At 38.6% G+C, this 14111-nt stretch overlaps 2 protein-coding genes across 2 annotated transcripts in view; both read left to right on the top strand.

Moving 5' to 3' along the window:
- The window catches only part of nlrc5 (NLR family, CARD domain containing 5), a 55139-nt gene extending 53877 nt beyond the window's left edge, over positions 1-1262 (top strand). The window contains exon 53 of the mRNA XM_038290956.1: positions 11-1262. Coding sequence (XP_038146884.1) covers positions 11-92 — 82 coding nt within the window. The 3' untranslated portion in view covers positions 93-1262. The remainder of the gene's footprint in view (positions 1-10) is intronic.
- Positions 1263-4207: 2945 nt separating this feature from the next.
- cpne2 (copine II) overlaps positions 4208-14111 on the top strand; it is a 72335-nt gene continuing 62431 nt past the window's right edge. Inside the window, exons 1-2 of the mRNA XM_038291001.1 lie at positions 4208-4303; positions 8933-9133. Coding sequence (XP_038146929.1) covers positions 8957-9133 — 177 coding nt within the window. The 5' untranslated portion in view covers positions 4208-4303; positions 8933-8956. The remainder of the gene's footprint in view (positions 4304-8932; positions 9134-14111) is intronic.

Consider the following 14111-nt stretch of genomic DNA (forward strand, 5'->3'; position numbering starts at 1 on the left):
CCTCCTTTAGGCTGTGGAAGAATAACGTCTCTCTGAGTGAAGCTCAGACGTTCAGCCAGATGGAGAGGAGACTGAACTTCTCCTCCACCTAATGTGATCTGTACCGCAGGGCAGAGGAGATCAAACTGCAGCTTCACCACCTACTTCTTCTGGCACAAACAAATATATTTATCTTTTCCAGATGTGTTATTAAATGATGTACAGAAAGGCGGAGAGAAGACATATTTTTGTCTGCTTTAAAGCATGAATGCTGCATATCTGAGCCTCTAGTTTTGCAAGAGAAAATTTTTGTTCCAGTTGTTTTCACCGTTTTTGTCCCTCATAGGTTAGAAAACCATCACAGATTTGTCTCTGAAGCAACCAACTGGGTTAATTTGGTCAATGAAAATATAGAAATTACATTTTCTAAAAATGTACATCAGCTGAGTCTTAGGAAAAAAAAAAAAAAAAAAAATCTGTCTAAGTTTGTACCACAGATCTCAGAAGTTGTAACAACTGTAATGAGCTTGTTATTTTTGATCTGATGTGATCCCCCAGGACACAGTTTCTGCTACGAAACTAAAGGCCACCTTTTATGTTTTTCTTCTTATTTTGGCACTGGAATACTTTTCTTTGTATTTCTGCAGACTCTGATTTAATGAGTCACTTTGCACTGTGTAACAGGGACCACATTTGTGAAAAACACCATAAGTCAAGAATCTGCTGTAAACAGGGGGTTTCCTCCCTGATCATCATGAAAGGTTGTGGTCTCTGTCAGAATACGTATTTATTTCTGCTTTAAATGGAAGGATGAGCAGCTTATTTTTTTATTATCTATTTATGTTTTGTTGAAACAGTTTTTGCATGGTTTTCATCTTGTATTAATTTTCTATCTTAAGACTACTTGATAAAATGAGAACAGAATTGGTTTTGAAATGTCTGCACCTTATTGTGTGCTTTGCTCTTTTACTTGTAAACACTGGTGGAAAAAAATGGCCTTTTGGGTTTTTATGTGGACCAGCATATTTTGTTAATGTTTCAGCTTTCACAGAACTTCCTTTTTGTCTATACCTATGGTACAAACACTGTCTTGTTTTTTTTTCTATTTTGATTTAAGCTGTTTGCTCCATTTACACATTTTGTGCCAGTTTGATTTTATTTTATGCCATTCCATAGACAAGGAATGTATATATTTTGCTATCAACTTAAAAAAAAAACTATTCCAAACTGTTTTTCAGGGTTTTTGTATCCCATTTTTGTATTTATTATGTGTTTTTTTTGTTGTTGTTTACACGTGCTGGGTGAAATCACTATTGCCAACATCCTCAGTTTCACTGAAGATCCTTGATAATAAAGTTTCTTTAAATATATGTCCGTTTGTTATTAAATTATATACATTTAGTTTGATTTTCCTTTATGAATATGGAGAAAATTGACTTCTGTTACAAAAATAATTGGAGCTGTTTAAATTTTAAAAACGCTTATCTCCCTCTTGTGGTTATTAAGGGTACTACAATAAGCCACTTTTTTAAACAATGGATAATAAAATAAAATAAAAAACACTTCACTCTCTTTCTACTGAGCAATTTAAACTGTCAAAAATAAATGTAATGCTCTTAAAGTTGACATAGTATATTACAATGTCAGAATAATGCGTGGATTTTTTTGTGAAAAAAAGAAAAATCAAGATCAACCATTTCAGATTTTTCTCTTAGTACCGTAATTAATTTTTCATTCCTTACATTTTATATGAAATTAGTAAGGAGAAAATTAAATAAAAATACAAAAAAAGGTAGAATAACCTGGTGTATAAATCCACCCACTATTTTAATCACCTTGCAATTAACTATGCCCTGTGCTGCAAGGTGCAGTGGCAGTTTAGGGTATGAGTTAAATTTACTCAATTACTTTTACTTGAATATATTTTTGAAAACAGCCGTAATGAGTAGGTTTACTGCATCGTACGTTTTGCTTGTGTAATATCACAATAAAAAACACAACTCTTACTTGAGTGAAACACAATCAATTCTTATGTTAGATCACTGTCATTTCCTGCAAAAGCTTGCTTTATGTCTGGTGACATTTAGTTCTGACTTTGTTACATCATTTCTAACATCTGATGTAGTGATGAGTTGCTCAGAACTCAGGTAGATTTTTTACCAAATACTTTTTTACTCTTACTAGTTTAAAATTATAATGAAGTGCTACTCTTACTTGAGTTCAGTACCACCTCTCATAGGGTACAAGTGGGGCTTTTAAGAGCAAGGCAAGAGCTGAGCCACATCCTTGCAACAGAAAAAGTGCTTCCAGAATTTCAGGGTGTAGTTTTGGAGTAGAGGGTAGTTTGGAAACTTCAGATTCTCATCCTGTTATTTTGTTTGGGTGTTTAGGCCATGATCCTAAACAATACCTGATCAGTCTTTGTCTGAAGTGGAGGAGGTCATGTATTTTGGTATCTTGTCCATTAGTGATTTTCTAGATATGCGGGAGGGACCTGAGGGACCCCTAATATTATCTACAAAATGCTGGAAACCAGGGTCTGTACTGCCCTGGACAAAGAGCCATACTGCCTGAATGCATCTACAGTGCAATGAAAATATTAAAGGTATTGTGGAGAATTTTAGCCAATTTAAAAAAATAAAAACAAAAAAAAATGCACATGCACAACCCTGTACCCGGGTTAGCCTATTAAAGGCGTGCGAGAGCGTGCACGAGCCCATTTCGCCTTGTGCACGCTCTTTTTAAATGTTGCTGTTCTCATAGCTCATACAAGTTTACCGTGTCCAAACGTCATTCTAACCCCTAAATCCCTCAATAACTATATAGAGAGGGGACTATATAGTGGACTTTATAGTGAACTCGGTCAACCTACCGTTCGGTCAGATGATCACTGCTTTTTGCTCCCTTTGATCACGTAACTCCTCCCCCATTACACAGTGCCTGCGCTCTCTTTTCAATAGTCACTGCTGTTGGGTAGGAACAGCCTATACTGACAGGGCCGGTCCTTACTTCAGCGTGCGAGGGCCCTCTTGAGTTATTTACCTGTGACAGTCAATAACTCAAGAAGTAACACAATGTTAAATACTTAAATGATGCATTGCAGTATACATAGCCCTTCCTTGTCATGCACATCCTTGTGACGGTTGGCATGTGGTGTAATTTTTCCATTTCTTCAAATTGTAAAATCCTTGCAACAAACTAAATTATAATAAAACTAAAATGCTTTCTTTAAACCAAACTACGATGTTCCTCTTATATTGGGCGAATTTATGTTAGAATATTTTGCAAAAATATGTTGCGGTGCATGATGGGGTTTTGCATCTTAAGACTTCGGTTTCCTGTCTTACTTGCATTGTTGCCAGGTTGGGATGTTTCCCAATCTGGCAGTTTAGGATGGCCGTCAATGGGTAAAAAATGTTTTTCTTTAGATTTAGAAGTCTTGGTCATGGATGTCATGTGATGCTTGAAGATAGATCAGTTAATCCACAATGTGTAGTCGTATTGCATTTCACATCTAAGATGCACCCATTTGACTGTGCGTCGATATTTTTTTTTTTTTTGTCGTGGGGTGGTGTCCATACGTGGGCCGGTGTAGATGGTAAAATGCCAGGACCAAAAATCGTTCCCATTCTGAGCCTGATTAAGCGATATATGTGCCTCTTCTGGAACCTTTCTTTTCTTCTCATACACTTCATAGACACTTTCTCTCTTAGGACCCTCTGCCAATTTCAAAGAACCACAGTGAGAAAGGTGAGCTTCAATGACTGTCTGAAACCACCATGCGCAGAAAAATATAGCACATTGGAAGACCCTACGTAAACATATCACCAAAATGATTGACAATTAGAAGGACCACTTATTTACATGAGCCACCTGGATATAAAAGATAATCCTCTATACCTTTAATTGATCACTTTAAATACTCATTAAAGTCTGCAAAATAAGTAATTTATGTTTATAAAAGTCAGCAAATATAGTTCCACCAAGATCACATTTAACTAAAATGAGTTTCCTGAACTTGACCTTTATTTTGAAGGTGAAAGGATTGTACATCCGGTTGGATCTTATTCATGTGAACTTGACGGAGCTCGGTCCGCCGATGCTGGCAGAGGAGTCAGCGCTCCCACAATGATTTCCGCTCACACACTGTTGCGCCTCCTTGGATAACCACCGCAGGTCAAAATGTCAATTACAGGTTTAGCCTTCAGATAAAAGAAGAACAAAAAGTGAGTTTTATTTTTTTTTCCTTCTCGTTTTGAAAAGAAAGAAAATAAAATAGAAAGTGTGAAGTGGAAAACGCCTGAGAAGTTGTTCATTTACTGAGGTGAGTCTGTTTTTTGCTTCTCTGTTGATGTCGGAGCAGGTTGGTGCGTGTGCGCGCTTTTAAATGCATAAAATAAAAAACCCACGCAAAATGACCTGCATTCAGACTGCGGGTTAGAGGGGTTACAGGCGGAAGGATGTGGCACACATTCGATATTTTCATGAAAACCTTGCATGTAGAGAGAGGAAAAACGCAAAGCTGAGTTCCCTTTTGACCTGATCTCAATTTAGGTCAATGCAAATTTTTACATGATTATTGTTTACATTGAAATCCTGCTTTTAATGACGTCTCTGGCTCCAAATGCAGCAGACAGGACACGTAATTAGACCTGATGAGTGCCTGCAGAGGTCACTATGCTGTAAACTGGTAACAGCCTGCCCTCTCTCTGGTTTCTCACTGAGGAAGTGTGATCAAGATGTGAATATCTTTAGCTGGGTCAGGGCTGAATGTGCTATCAGAATACTCTCCCAGGTATGCTGACCTGAAGGGATGTAATAGATCTGATTAATTTCAAACATGTCTTTTGTAGATTCAGAACTTGGACAGAGAATGTAATAAACCATTGCTGAAAAAGCTCCAGATCTGGAGCAGCATGTTCATTCTAAATTTCTGAGCATATAGAGGAAGCAGCAGGTGTCAGCAGCTGGTTTTCTCCCTCAGTCTCTCAAACTAGCAATATTTCAATTAAAATAAAACACTGGAGTGAATGAAAGCAAATGAACCCCTGAACGATGATTGAGTAAAGGGAGTAAAAAAAAGATGTTATTTTTGTCCTCGTTATCACAACCTAAAGGTGTGACATCACGGAACTGGACCAGAGGACCACGTTGGTTATGACTAGTATCTTAGCAACAGACCGCATCCTTTCTGCATGCTGCCGTGAGAGCAAAAACACCTTTTGTGTACACAGAGGGAACTGTTTGTTCAAAAATCAGACTCGTGTCACTTTTCGGATCATAACGAAAATACCTCAAGTGTGTTATTTCATCCAATTTTTGCCTTAAACCTCTTTGCTGTGATCTAGTCTTGTGGTACAAATCATAAGTGTGTGCGCACTCATGTACATCCTTACTAGATTACCTTGTGTTCCCTTTCTGGGATTATCCTTTACCTTTTAAAAAAAAATTGGCCTCATATGGACAAAAGCCTGACCTTTTTCAGTGGATTATTTTCAAGATCACGTCTAAAGTGTAAGGTAACCTTAAAATTTTAATTAAATAGAGGTCAATGTTCAAAATGATAGAAGTAGAGATGGACAGTAGTGTTAAACACTTAGGGTGCCACTAATTAAAATTATGAGACAACTATTGGGTGTTTTTCTATTTCATTTGATCATGTAAGTAAATCTTAACATGGAATAAGCCAGATGAATAATGTATAGAGTTCAAATTGAACTACCCGTATCTATCTGGAAAGCCTCCTGATAAAAGTTTCCACAGAAAGGGAAATCGAGGCGAACGCATGTGTTTGCTTCTGGCAAGATGTAATTTCAGGAGTTTGTGAATTAACAGATCGCACAACAATACATCAGAAAGGGCAGCAGAGCTTATACTGCCTCAGTAAGCAAGCCAGGTTTCAGGTTGACAAGACTCTGATGACCATGTTCTATAGATCTTTTACTTACCTTAAGGTAAGTCCTTGCTTACCTTCTCTGCCATCTGCTGGTACGCTCTTCTTAATGTAAAGAATAAAAATGTCATATCCAAGATTATTAAAGTGTGTTGTAAGATCACGGGTGTTCAACAGAAAAACATGACTGAAATGTATGAAGAGCAGGTAATAAGGAAGGCTGAGTCCATCTTGGATAATTACACCCATCCCCTACATAGCGAATTCCAGTTTCTACCCTCTGGTTCCCGTTTTAAATATCCACCAGCTCGGACCAATAGATACAAACACTCCTTTTTTCCTTCTGCTGTTCAGCTGCTAAACTCTACTTGGAAAAGCAGATAGTCGTATGTTGCATGCGTATAGGCCTACGCTCTTATTCATCCCCTGCACTGCACATATTTATTCACTTATTTTTTTATTTTAAAACTTTACACGATTGGTTATCTCTCAAAGTTGACATTTAAAATTCGGAATTTGCAAACAAACTCAACATTGACAGTCTATATTAGTCCTTTTATTTTTTCAAATCCTGCAAATGGAACGAAGCCTCTTTCTTGTAAATATAAAAAACAAAAACATAAGAAGCTCTGTTGCTAGTGCTGCAAAAAAAGATGTAAAACATCAGGGGTAATTGTTTACAAGTCATATTGTACTGTGCTGTTCGTGTGTGAATACAAAAATGTTTAAAATCTTTTTAATCCGGGTCCCATCATTTTCAATGTCTCTGTTACGATGCAGAGGTGCAATTATTTACTGTCCCCATTCTCCAGTTTGGTTGGAGGGGCATTGGCTGCAGAGCGGGTAGTAGGATGGGGCCTGCATGTTTTAGATGTGTTTCAGTTGCTTGTCAGCAAGAGGATGCCTAAAACATGCAGAACAGGGGTACTTGATGACCAGGGTTGGGAAACATGATCTAAGGCGGAGGTCTTGAACAGGCGGTCCGTGACCTCTAGGGGGTTAATGGAGGTACGGCATGGGGGTTGCGAAAGTTTTGGTTGATTAGACTTTTTTTTTATATTCCCCCCTGCAATTTTTTCCACTAATTGAAATGTCTTTAAATACACATTAAAATAAATTCAACACACTGTAGTAAACAGAAGAGGCAGAAGACGTCTTTCAGTCATCAATACATGCATTCAGCGACACACAGGAGCTCTTTCAAGCTGGGCACCGTTTCATTCACAACACCTGTCCCATTAACAAGGAATCAAAATCAGAAATACTTAAATAATCCCAGTGAGAAATTACTTTCGTTAAATTAATCCATCTGTAATAGAGTGACTATAGGACCAGTTTCATATAACACAATTTCATACAATATATATAATTAGGGGGTCCCTGCTTCATCTGGCCATCAGTTTGGGGGTCCTTGGCCTGGAAAATGTTGAAGACCCCTGATTTAAGGCATAAACATTTTCAACCAGCCATCATTCCTTTTTCTTCTTTTTTTTATTTTAAATGAATGAAGGTTGCAGAACCATTTGTGTTTAAAGAAAAGAAAATCTTTGTTAGGCTTTCTTAGTTATCTTGTGTTTCCTTTGCTCTCTGAAGTCTAAATTTCCAACTGGAACAGCCCAGAAAATCTGGAATTATGAGACGGAAAGTTGGCATAACCGTATGTTACCTGACTTGTAATTCAAGATAGATGCTACTCCCATCAACGCTAGTTAAACTTTTCTCTTCTGTTTTACTCATTAAGGCATTATACTTTTAAATGTTTATAAGTCGACCTGTTTTAAAGGAATAGTACACCCAAAACATGATTAGCCTTCATTTTCTACTCACCCCCATGCTGAACAACACTCTGGAGTACTTTTTTGATATCTCAAATGCATCTGGAGATCTGGGAGGCTTCTTGCTGTCTGCTGACATTCAAATAATGGAGGTCTATGGTGACCGAGACAGAAAGGTCCATAAAAGTCCACAAAAAACGTGTCAATATTCCTCCATACTGCTCGTCCAATGTATTCCAAGTGTCCTGAGTGGGTAGCATCCAGAATTTACTCGAAACGAAGTCATTTAGAATGTTTTTAGAGCATAAACAGTAGAGTATAGGATTTCCTGAAAGCGCGCACATGCGCGCTCACGACGCTACGGAAGCCGGCAGACCAAACCAGATGAAAGTGCGCATTCAGCGTCTGCTCTGCCAATAATGCAAGCGTAGAAGAAGAAATGTGCTGTTTACCTGTGCAAAGAAAGAAACAACGAAAGAAAAATGTCTGAGGACTTCAGTGTTGAGGAAGAGCATGAGTTCTTTGCCGAGCTGAATGCGCTGGTTTGGTCTGCCGGCTTCCGTAGCGTCGTGAGCGCTGTGTAAATGTTTAGAATACTCTGTGGAAAAGTTTTTTTTGTGGTTGTCCTGGATGTAACGATGGCTGTAGTAGCAATGGAGAATACGGAGATCCAGAAATGGAAAATGGGAAGATTTTACCTCAGAGATTACATCACCTCTCATTTTACAACCAGCTTTCTAAATTTAGTTTTGAAGCTTATCTTATTCTATACCACTAAGGAGTTTGGTCTTGAGCTACTATATATTAAAAATTTTTACACTTTACAGCATTCAAAAATGCTTTTGGTGGTTTAATGTGGTACCGGTAAATTTGAGAACATTTCTAAGATATTGCTATTTCTAATAACACACTGATATGTGTTTTAAAAAAAAATTAAAATAGATGAAATAGTATTGTGACACATAGAACTCCATACGTACAGGGCAGAATATCCAAGAATATATCTTTAAAGAAAAGCACAGTGGTTTTCGTCTCCAGGGTAACCCTAGCATAGCATCTTAGCAAGGTTTCAGACCTTGTGTAGATGAAATGACGGACCTCCTAGTATCTTTAACATATCTCTCCATCGAGTTATTATTCATAAAGGCTTTCAAATTTCTCAATTTTTGCCAGTAGCAAAAACATTTAGCTGAAGTTTCAGTTAAGTTTTTCAAAAGAGCCTTGTGATTGATGAAGGAATTGACCTTTTGCCGAATGTTTATTTTGCACATCTTTTCTCTTTCAGGTTGACCACCTGTGCTTTTAAACCATGGCCTACACACTGGGTATGGCACCTGATGGTCGGACACGCAGTGTGGGACCACAGCACTGCGTGACTCGGGTCGAGCTATCTGTCACTGCGTCCAACCTGCTGGATCGAGATGTAGCCTCCAAATCGGACCCTTTCTGTGTCCTCTTCCACGAGGTGGATGGAAATTGGGTGGAGGTACGTTGATGGTACAACATCCATGAAGACACAAACAGAAGTTTAAAAGATAGGGGATATTTGAAGTAATGCTTCCTACATGAAGAAAGAAGATCTTAATAAGTAAACAGGCCTTTTTGGCTCAAACGATAAAAATAACAATCAGGTTCTGTTTGTTGTGTGCTCTGCGTACCGTGATCTGTAGGTGGTGAACTGGATCCAAACACATTAATTCTTTGCCATCTGGCATCAGTCATTGCATGCTGGGCCCAGTGGAATGTTGCCATATTTCAGAGCTTTCTTGCAACAATAAAATGGATTTTAGATCCGGTTAAAGTTACAATCCGGTTGGTAAAGTCAATGAATGTTTTTACTGATCATTATTTTCGTTAAAAACAGATGTAAAGATCATGAAAAGTAAGATGCAAAAGTTGAACAAATCTTTACTGACAGTTTGAACAAAGAAGCAGAAAAGAAAGAAAAGCCTCCGGTTGATGGTTTAAAAAAGGTTACACATTTTTTGTTAGTGTTAGCTTCTTCTGAAATGCAGCCTCTGAAAGGTTATATTATTAATGGACTGACCATGACAGTCCAACACTCTGATTCCTGCACCTTTATATTTTTTTTTAGATTTTTTTTTTATCATACTATTAGACATGACTTAAACAGCTTGATTGTACTGATTTTGAGCAGCCAAGGTAACTTTCTTGTGATTATAAACGTGCAAATCAAACAGTAATGTGTAAAAATAGATGGTGCTATGTGTGACAGGGTGCCTTTTGGTTGCTGATGTTGAAGCCCCTGTAGAAAAATCATAGGCCGGGCACACTGTAATTTGACTACTGGACAAACAAGTCAACAGATAATACAGTCGGCCAGGGGACACCAAATCTTTTTGCACCACCTTGATCAAGCACAAACCATGATCTTGTTTGTGGTCTTTAGTTCTCACCAGTAGGTGAAACTCGGGAGCATCTTCTCCTATAAAAAAATCCTTAATCCCCACCACCCCCTAAGACTGTGTTTCTCCCCTTCTCTTTACCCTAACATACTTACTGACTATGCCAGTGCAGACCCATCTGTGAATATCATGAAGGTGCAACTGTCACAAATCAGAACAGAGGACCCAGTATTCAAGGCAAGACAGACAGTGGGATTATAAAAAAAGCGTTTATTTAAATCAACGGGATGTGGATCTGCAGTAGCAGTGGCCAGAGTGTCTGAGGAAGGAAACTCTAGAGAGAGAAAACACAGGTTAGTGACCATGTAAATCTAACAGAGAATGATTATGAATGTGAGTCTCTGACCTGGTTTACAACTTCAGTCCATAGCCAGAGAAGGAGGTAGGATCCAGCTGGTGGGCTGCCAACAAGATGCGGTGGACGCCGCCCAGAGTGTCCCAGATACTGCAGCCCTGGAAAACATGCAGGAGTCTGAAGCCAGGTCAGGCAAACAGATCAGAACAGGAACAGGCAGGCTCAGTGGTTAAGAGGCAGAACAGGTCAGGATCAGGAACTCAGAAACACCAAGGAACTCTAAAAACACTCCCAACACTGGCTAGAGAGAACAAGAATAATTAGGCTCTGATGACTGGATGCAAGCACCTTAAATAGAGGCAGGAGCAGGTGGATCAGACAAGCAGTGATGAGAAACCAGGCAGAATAGACAGGTAATGGAATGAGTAATTAAACCAGTCAGTGCCAAGATCATGACAGCAACACCACATCACTGGTATAATTATGGAAAGTGATGAGACCTCTTGAATGGTGCACTTTAAGCAACTCAAGACAGCGAAGATGATAGTGGACTTCCGGAGAACATCCCTCATACTGCTTCCTCTCACCATCCTCAACAACACTGGATTATTTCTCGTTCCCAGGAACCACCTTTCTCTGGACTTGAGCTGGTGTTCACACACAAAAACTCCAAAGCCCAGCAGAGAGTGTACTTTCTACTTAAGAAGTACACATTTCCAAAGGAGCAAGTGGCCATCTACACTGGCATTATTAGGAATGGTTAGTGTTTATCCATCACTGTATGCTTTGGATCACCTGCAAAACATGGTAGTTCCAAAACAAAACAAAAACAAAAACAAAAACAAAAAAACAGCAGCTAATATCTCTGCAGACCCCACAGATCCTGGTTAGAAAATGGTTAGAAATTTACCTTCAGGTTGATGCCTTCCATCAGAGTGTCAATCTAATGCACTCCTTACAGTTTTAGTTTCCATGTCTTCCCCTTTTGTAGAAACATTTAAGATTATTTCTTTTTACATGTTTATGTATTTTTAACTTGCAGTGTGTTATGATGCACTTCATTTGTACGTATACGTTTTTTGTTGTTTGTGGTTAGAAAAATGAACTAAAACAATACCTGAGGCCAAAACAGCCATTATGAAGGTCCAAGGTTTCTTATATACTCTTCCCCTTAAATTCAATATGGCTGCCACCTTCATGAAACATTGGGATAGTTGCAGTAATAAACAATAAAATCAATATTTTCAGTGTAAAAAAGTGGACAAATGGTTTTTGATTTTCCTATCAGTTCTATCAGATCGGCCCTCATGAAGTAAATTTAGGTCAGCGCACCACATAGAGCTGTGCTTTTTACTCACTCTTGCAGACACTTGTGCAATGTACAGCTAGCTGCAAAAAAGCATTTACAGTTCCTGTATGATCAGCTGGAATTGTGAAGGACTTTGAACAGTGGCGCTTATATCAGGCTTTATGCATTAAAAAGTTGATATAAGGACATCTGTTTGCAGGGACACTGTGACAAAAGCAGCTTTGAAAAGGTTCCCCTGATTTGTGACATTCTTCCGAAAATGAGTATGGAAGAGAAACGCTCAGAGAGGAAAGTATTTTCATAGAAGCAATTAAGTCAGGGGTGTCCATGTCCATAACATGCAGCAACTTTTAAATAGCTCTCTTCTCCTCCTAGGCTCTTCTTAAATGGCAATAATTTTGTTAAAGGTCAGCTGACTGCTTTACTTTTCTATTTCCATATTGTTTGTGCAGTCATTACATCTCCAGCTGAAAATTTTCAGACACTCAGCAGAAAGCCTAAGTTGATAGAACAATATGCATGTTGTTAAGGACTGGCTGGACTGTAATAAATTATTTAAGTGCCACGTATGAAGAATCTCTGAAGAATGTCTGTAATATATTTACTGACAACAGGTTTTTGATGAGTGCTAACAAGTGTAGAAATTGAAGAGGAGGAAAGTTGGTCAATTTATTTAGAAAAATATAATTTAAAAAAGTCATGCAATTCAGATATAGATTTTATTTGTATTACAATTTTTAGATATATATTTATTTAGATATATATTTTCGTTTTTACTCCTGGTGTCCTAATTACAGGAACAACATTTATGTTTAGCAGGTTGAGCCGAAGCTACGCACTCTTCCTTTTCATCCCTAAATATTCGTTGTTCCACTGCTTGTTATAGCTGAACAGAAAAATTTGATTTTTTTGGGATAATAAACCTTAGCTGAGACTAAATCAAGCATTTTCCTGAAAAAAAAGAATTCCAAAACAAGAGCCCATGTCTGTGACACTACAAATCGGACCGTTCTGCTTCTCTAAAAGTATTCTGCAGCCAGATTCAAAATGCCAGTTGACTGATCCAACTGGTATTTTTTATTTTCATCAGGTGGTTGTTTTATCGACAGCATATATATCAGGGAAATCAAAATAATCTGTATCGGCATCGGTTTTTGAATGTACGGTACCTGTATGGGTCGAACTCTACCAAATATCAAATGTCACATGCTGTGGCAGGAAGTAGCGCTTGAAGTTAGTTCAGCACTTTCTCTGGCTGTTAAAGCAGAGAACAGTTTATTAACTTTGTTTATTCTAAAACTGGTAGAGATAGACTGGCTTATATTGTCCTTATATTAGTTTTTTTCTTATGTTTTTAAATTGTATCTGTCCATAGGTGCATGCATTCGTCAATGCCTTCAGTCCATTCGGGGCCATGCTTTGAGATCACATGAATAGCATGCATTGCTCTCTCTCTGTTTGCTATCCATTGTTAATGTGTTGTCTTGATGATTCGTTATCATTTTTTAATTTTCATAATGTGAATGGGAGAAAAAAAAAGCTGTATCAGCCTAAAGAATCAGCACAAAAATTTTGGTAGTACATTTTGTGTGTCGGTTAAAGTAATATCAAAATAATCTGTATCAGGATCAGGCTTTAAAAAATCCTGTATCAGTCAATTGGTAGAAACTGGCTTCAAAATTTAGTTCTGCAATCTTCCCATGGTGAAGACTTTCAGTCCTGCCAGCAGTTGAAGCTATAAATGTCTTCTGTTGTTTTTTTTCTTTATTATGATGTTTAAAAATCGGATGTGAACACTACGTTGCACAGTTTTGGTTGGTGTAGTTTGACATGTGTGGGCTGCAGCTTCAAGACACCTCTGCAGCAAACAGCTGGTCAGCAGGGCAATCATGTTTTTATAGATGCATGTGCCTGTGCGTGTGTAGGCGAGTGCCTCGGGTTGCAGCGAGCTGTCGGTCAGCGGGGCATGTGGCTCCAATGTGAAATTGCCAACGGTTACCAGGGCAACGCTGAGGGAAACAAAAAGCTAAGCGCTCCTGTAGTGAGGGCGCAATGGAGGAGGCGAAACAAGGCCCGCGCCTTTTCTCGGATTTTATCCACAGCTCGTCGTTTCCCTCACACTTACAGCTTTCTCACCTTCTCCGATTGCCTCCTGTTCGCTTTGTTTTCTCTCTCCTCCTTTATTACATCATCTTCCCAAATCCCGTCACCTCTACGTCTCCTTCTGTCATAGTTTTCGTCTATAACCGCCTGTGTTAGGAGATAGAGGCATGAGAAGCAGAAGTGTGACAAGAGGGGAAGTGGGGAAAAAAGGGTGATAACGGGGGAAACAGGGAAGAAGACAGCAGGGTTGAAAGACGGAGAGGTGACAACACGAATGGAGATGAGGGTGACAGTAAGTGAACCAACAGAACATGATGTTAACCGGTCCTGT

This window comes from Cyprinodon tularosa, unplaced genomic scaffold (genome assembly GCF_016077235.1).
Source record: "Cyprinodon tularosa strain WSP-4 unplaced genomic scaffold, ASM1607723v1 ctg290, whole genome shotgun sequence".
In the NCBI taxonomy this organism is placed as follows: domain Eukaryota; kingdom Metazoa; phylum Chordata; class Actinopteri; order Cyprinodontiformes; family Cyprinodontidae; genus Cyprinodon; species Cyprinodon tularosa.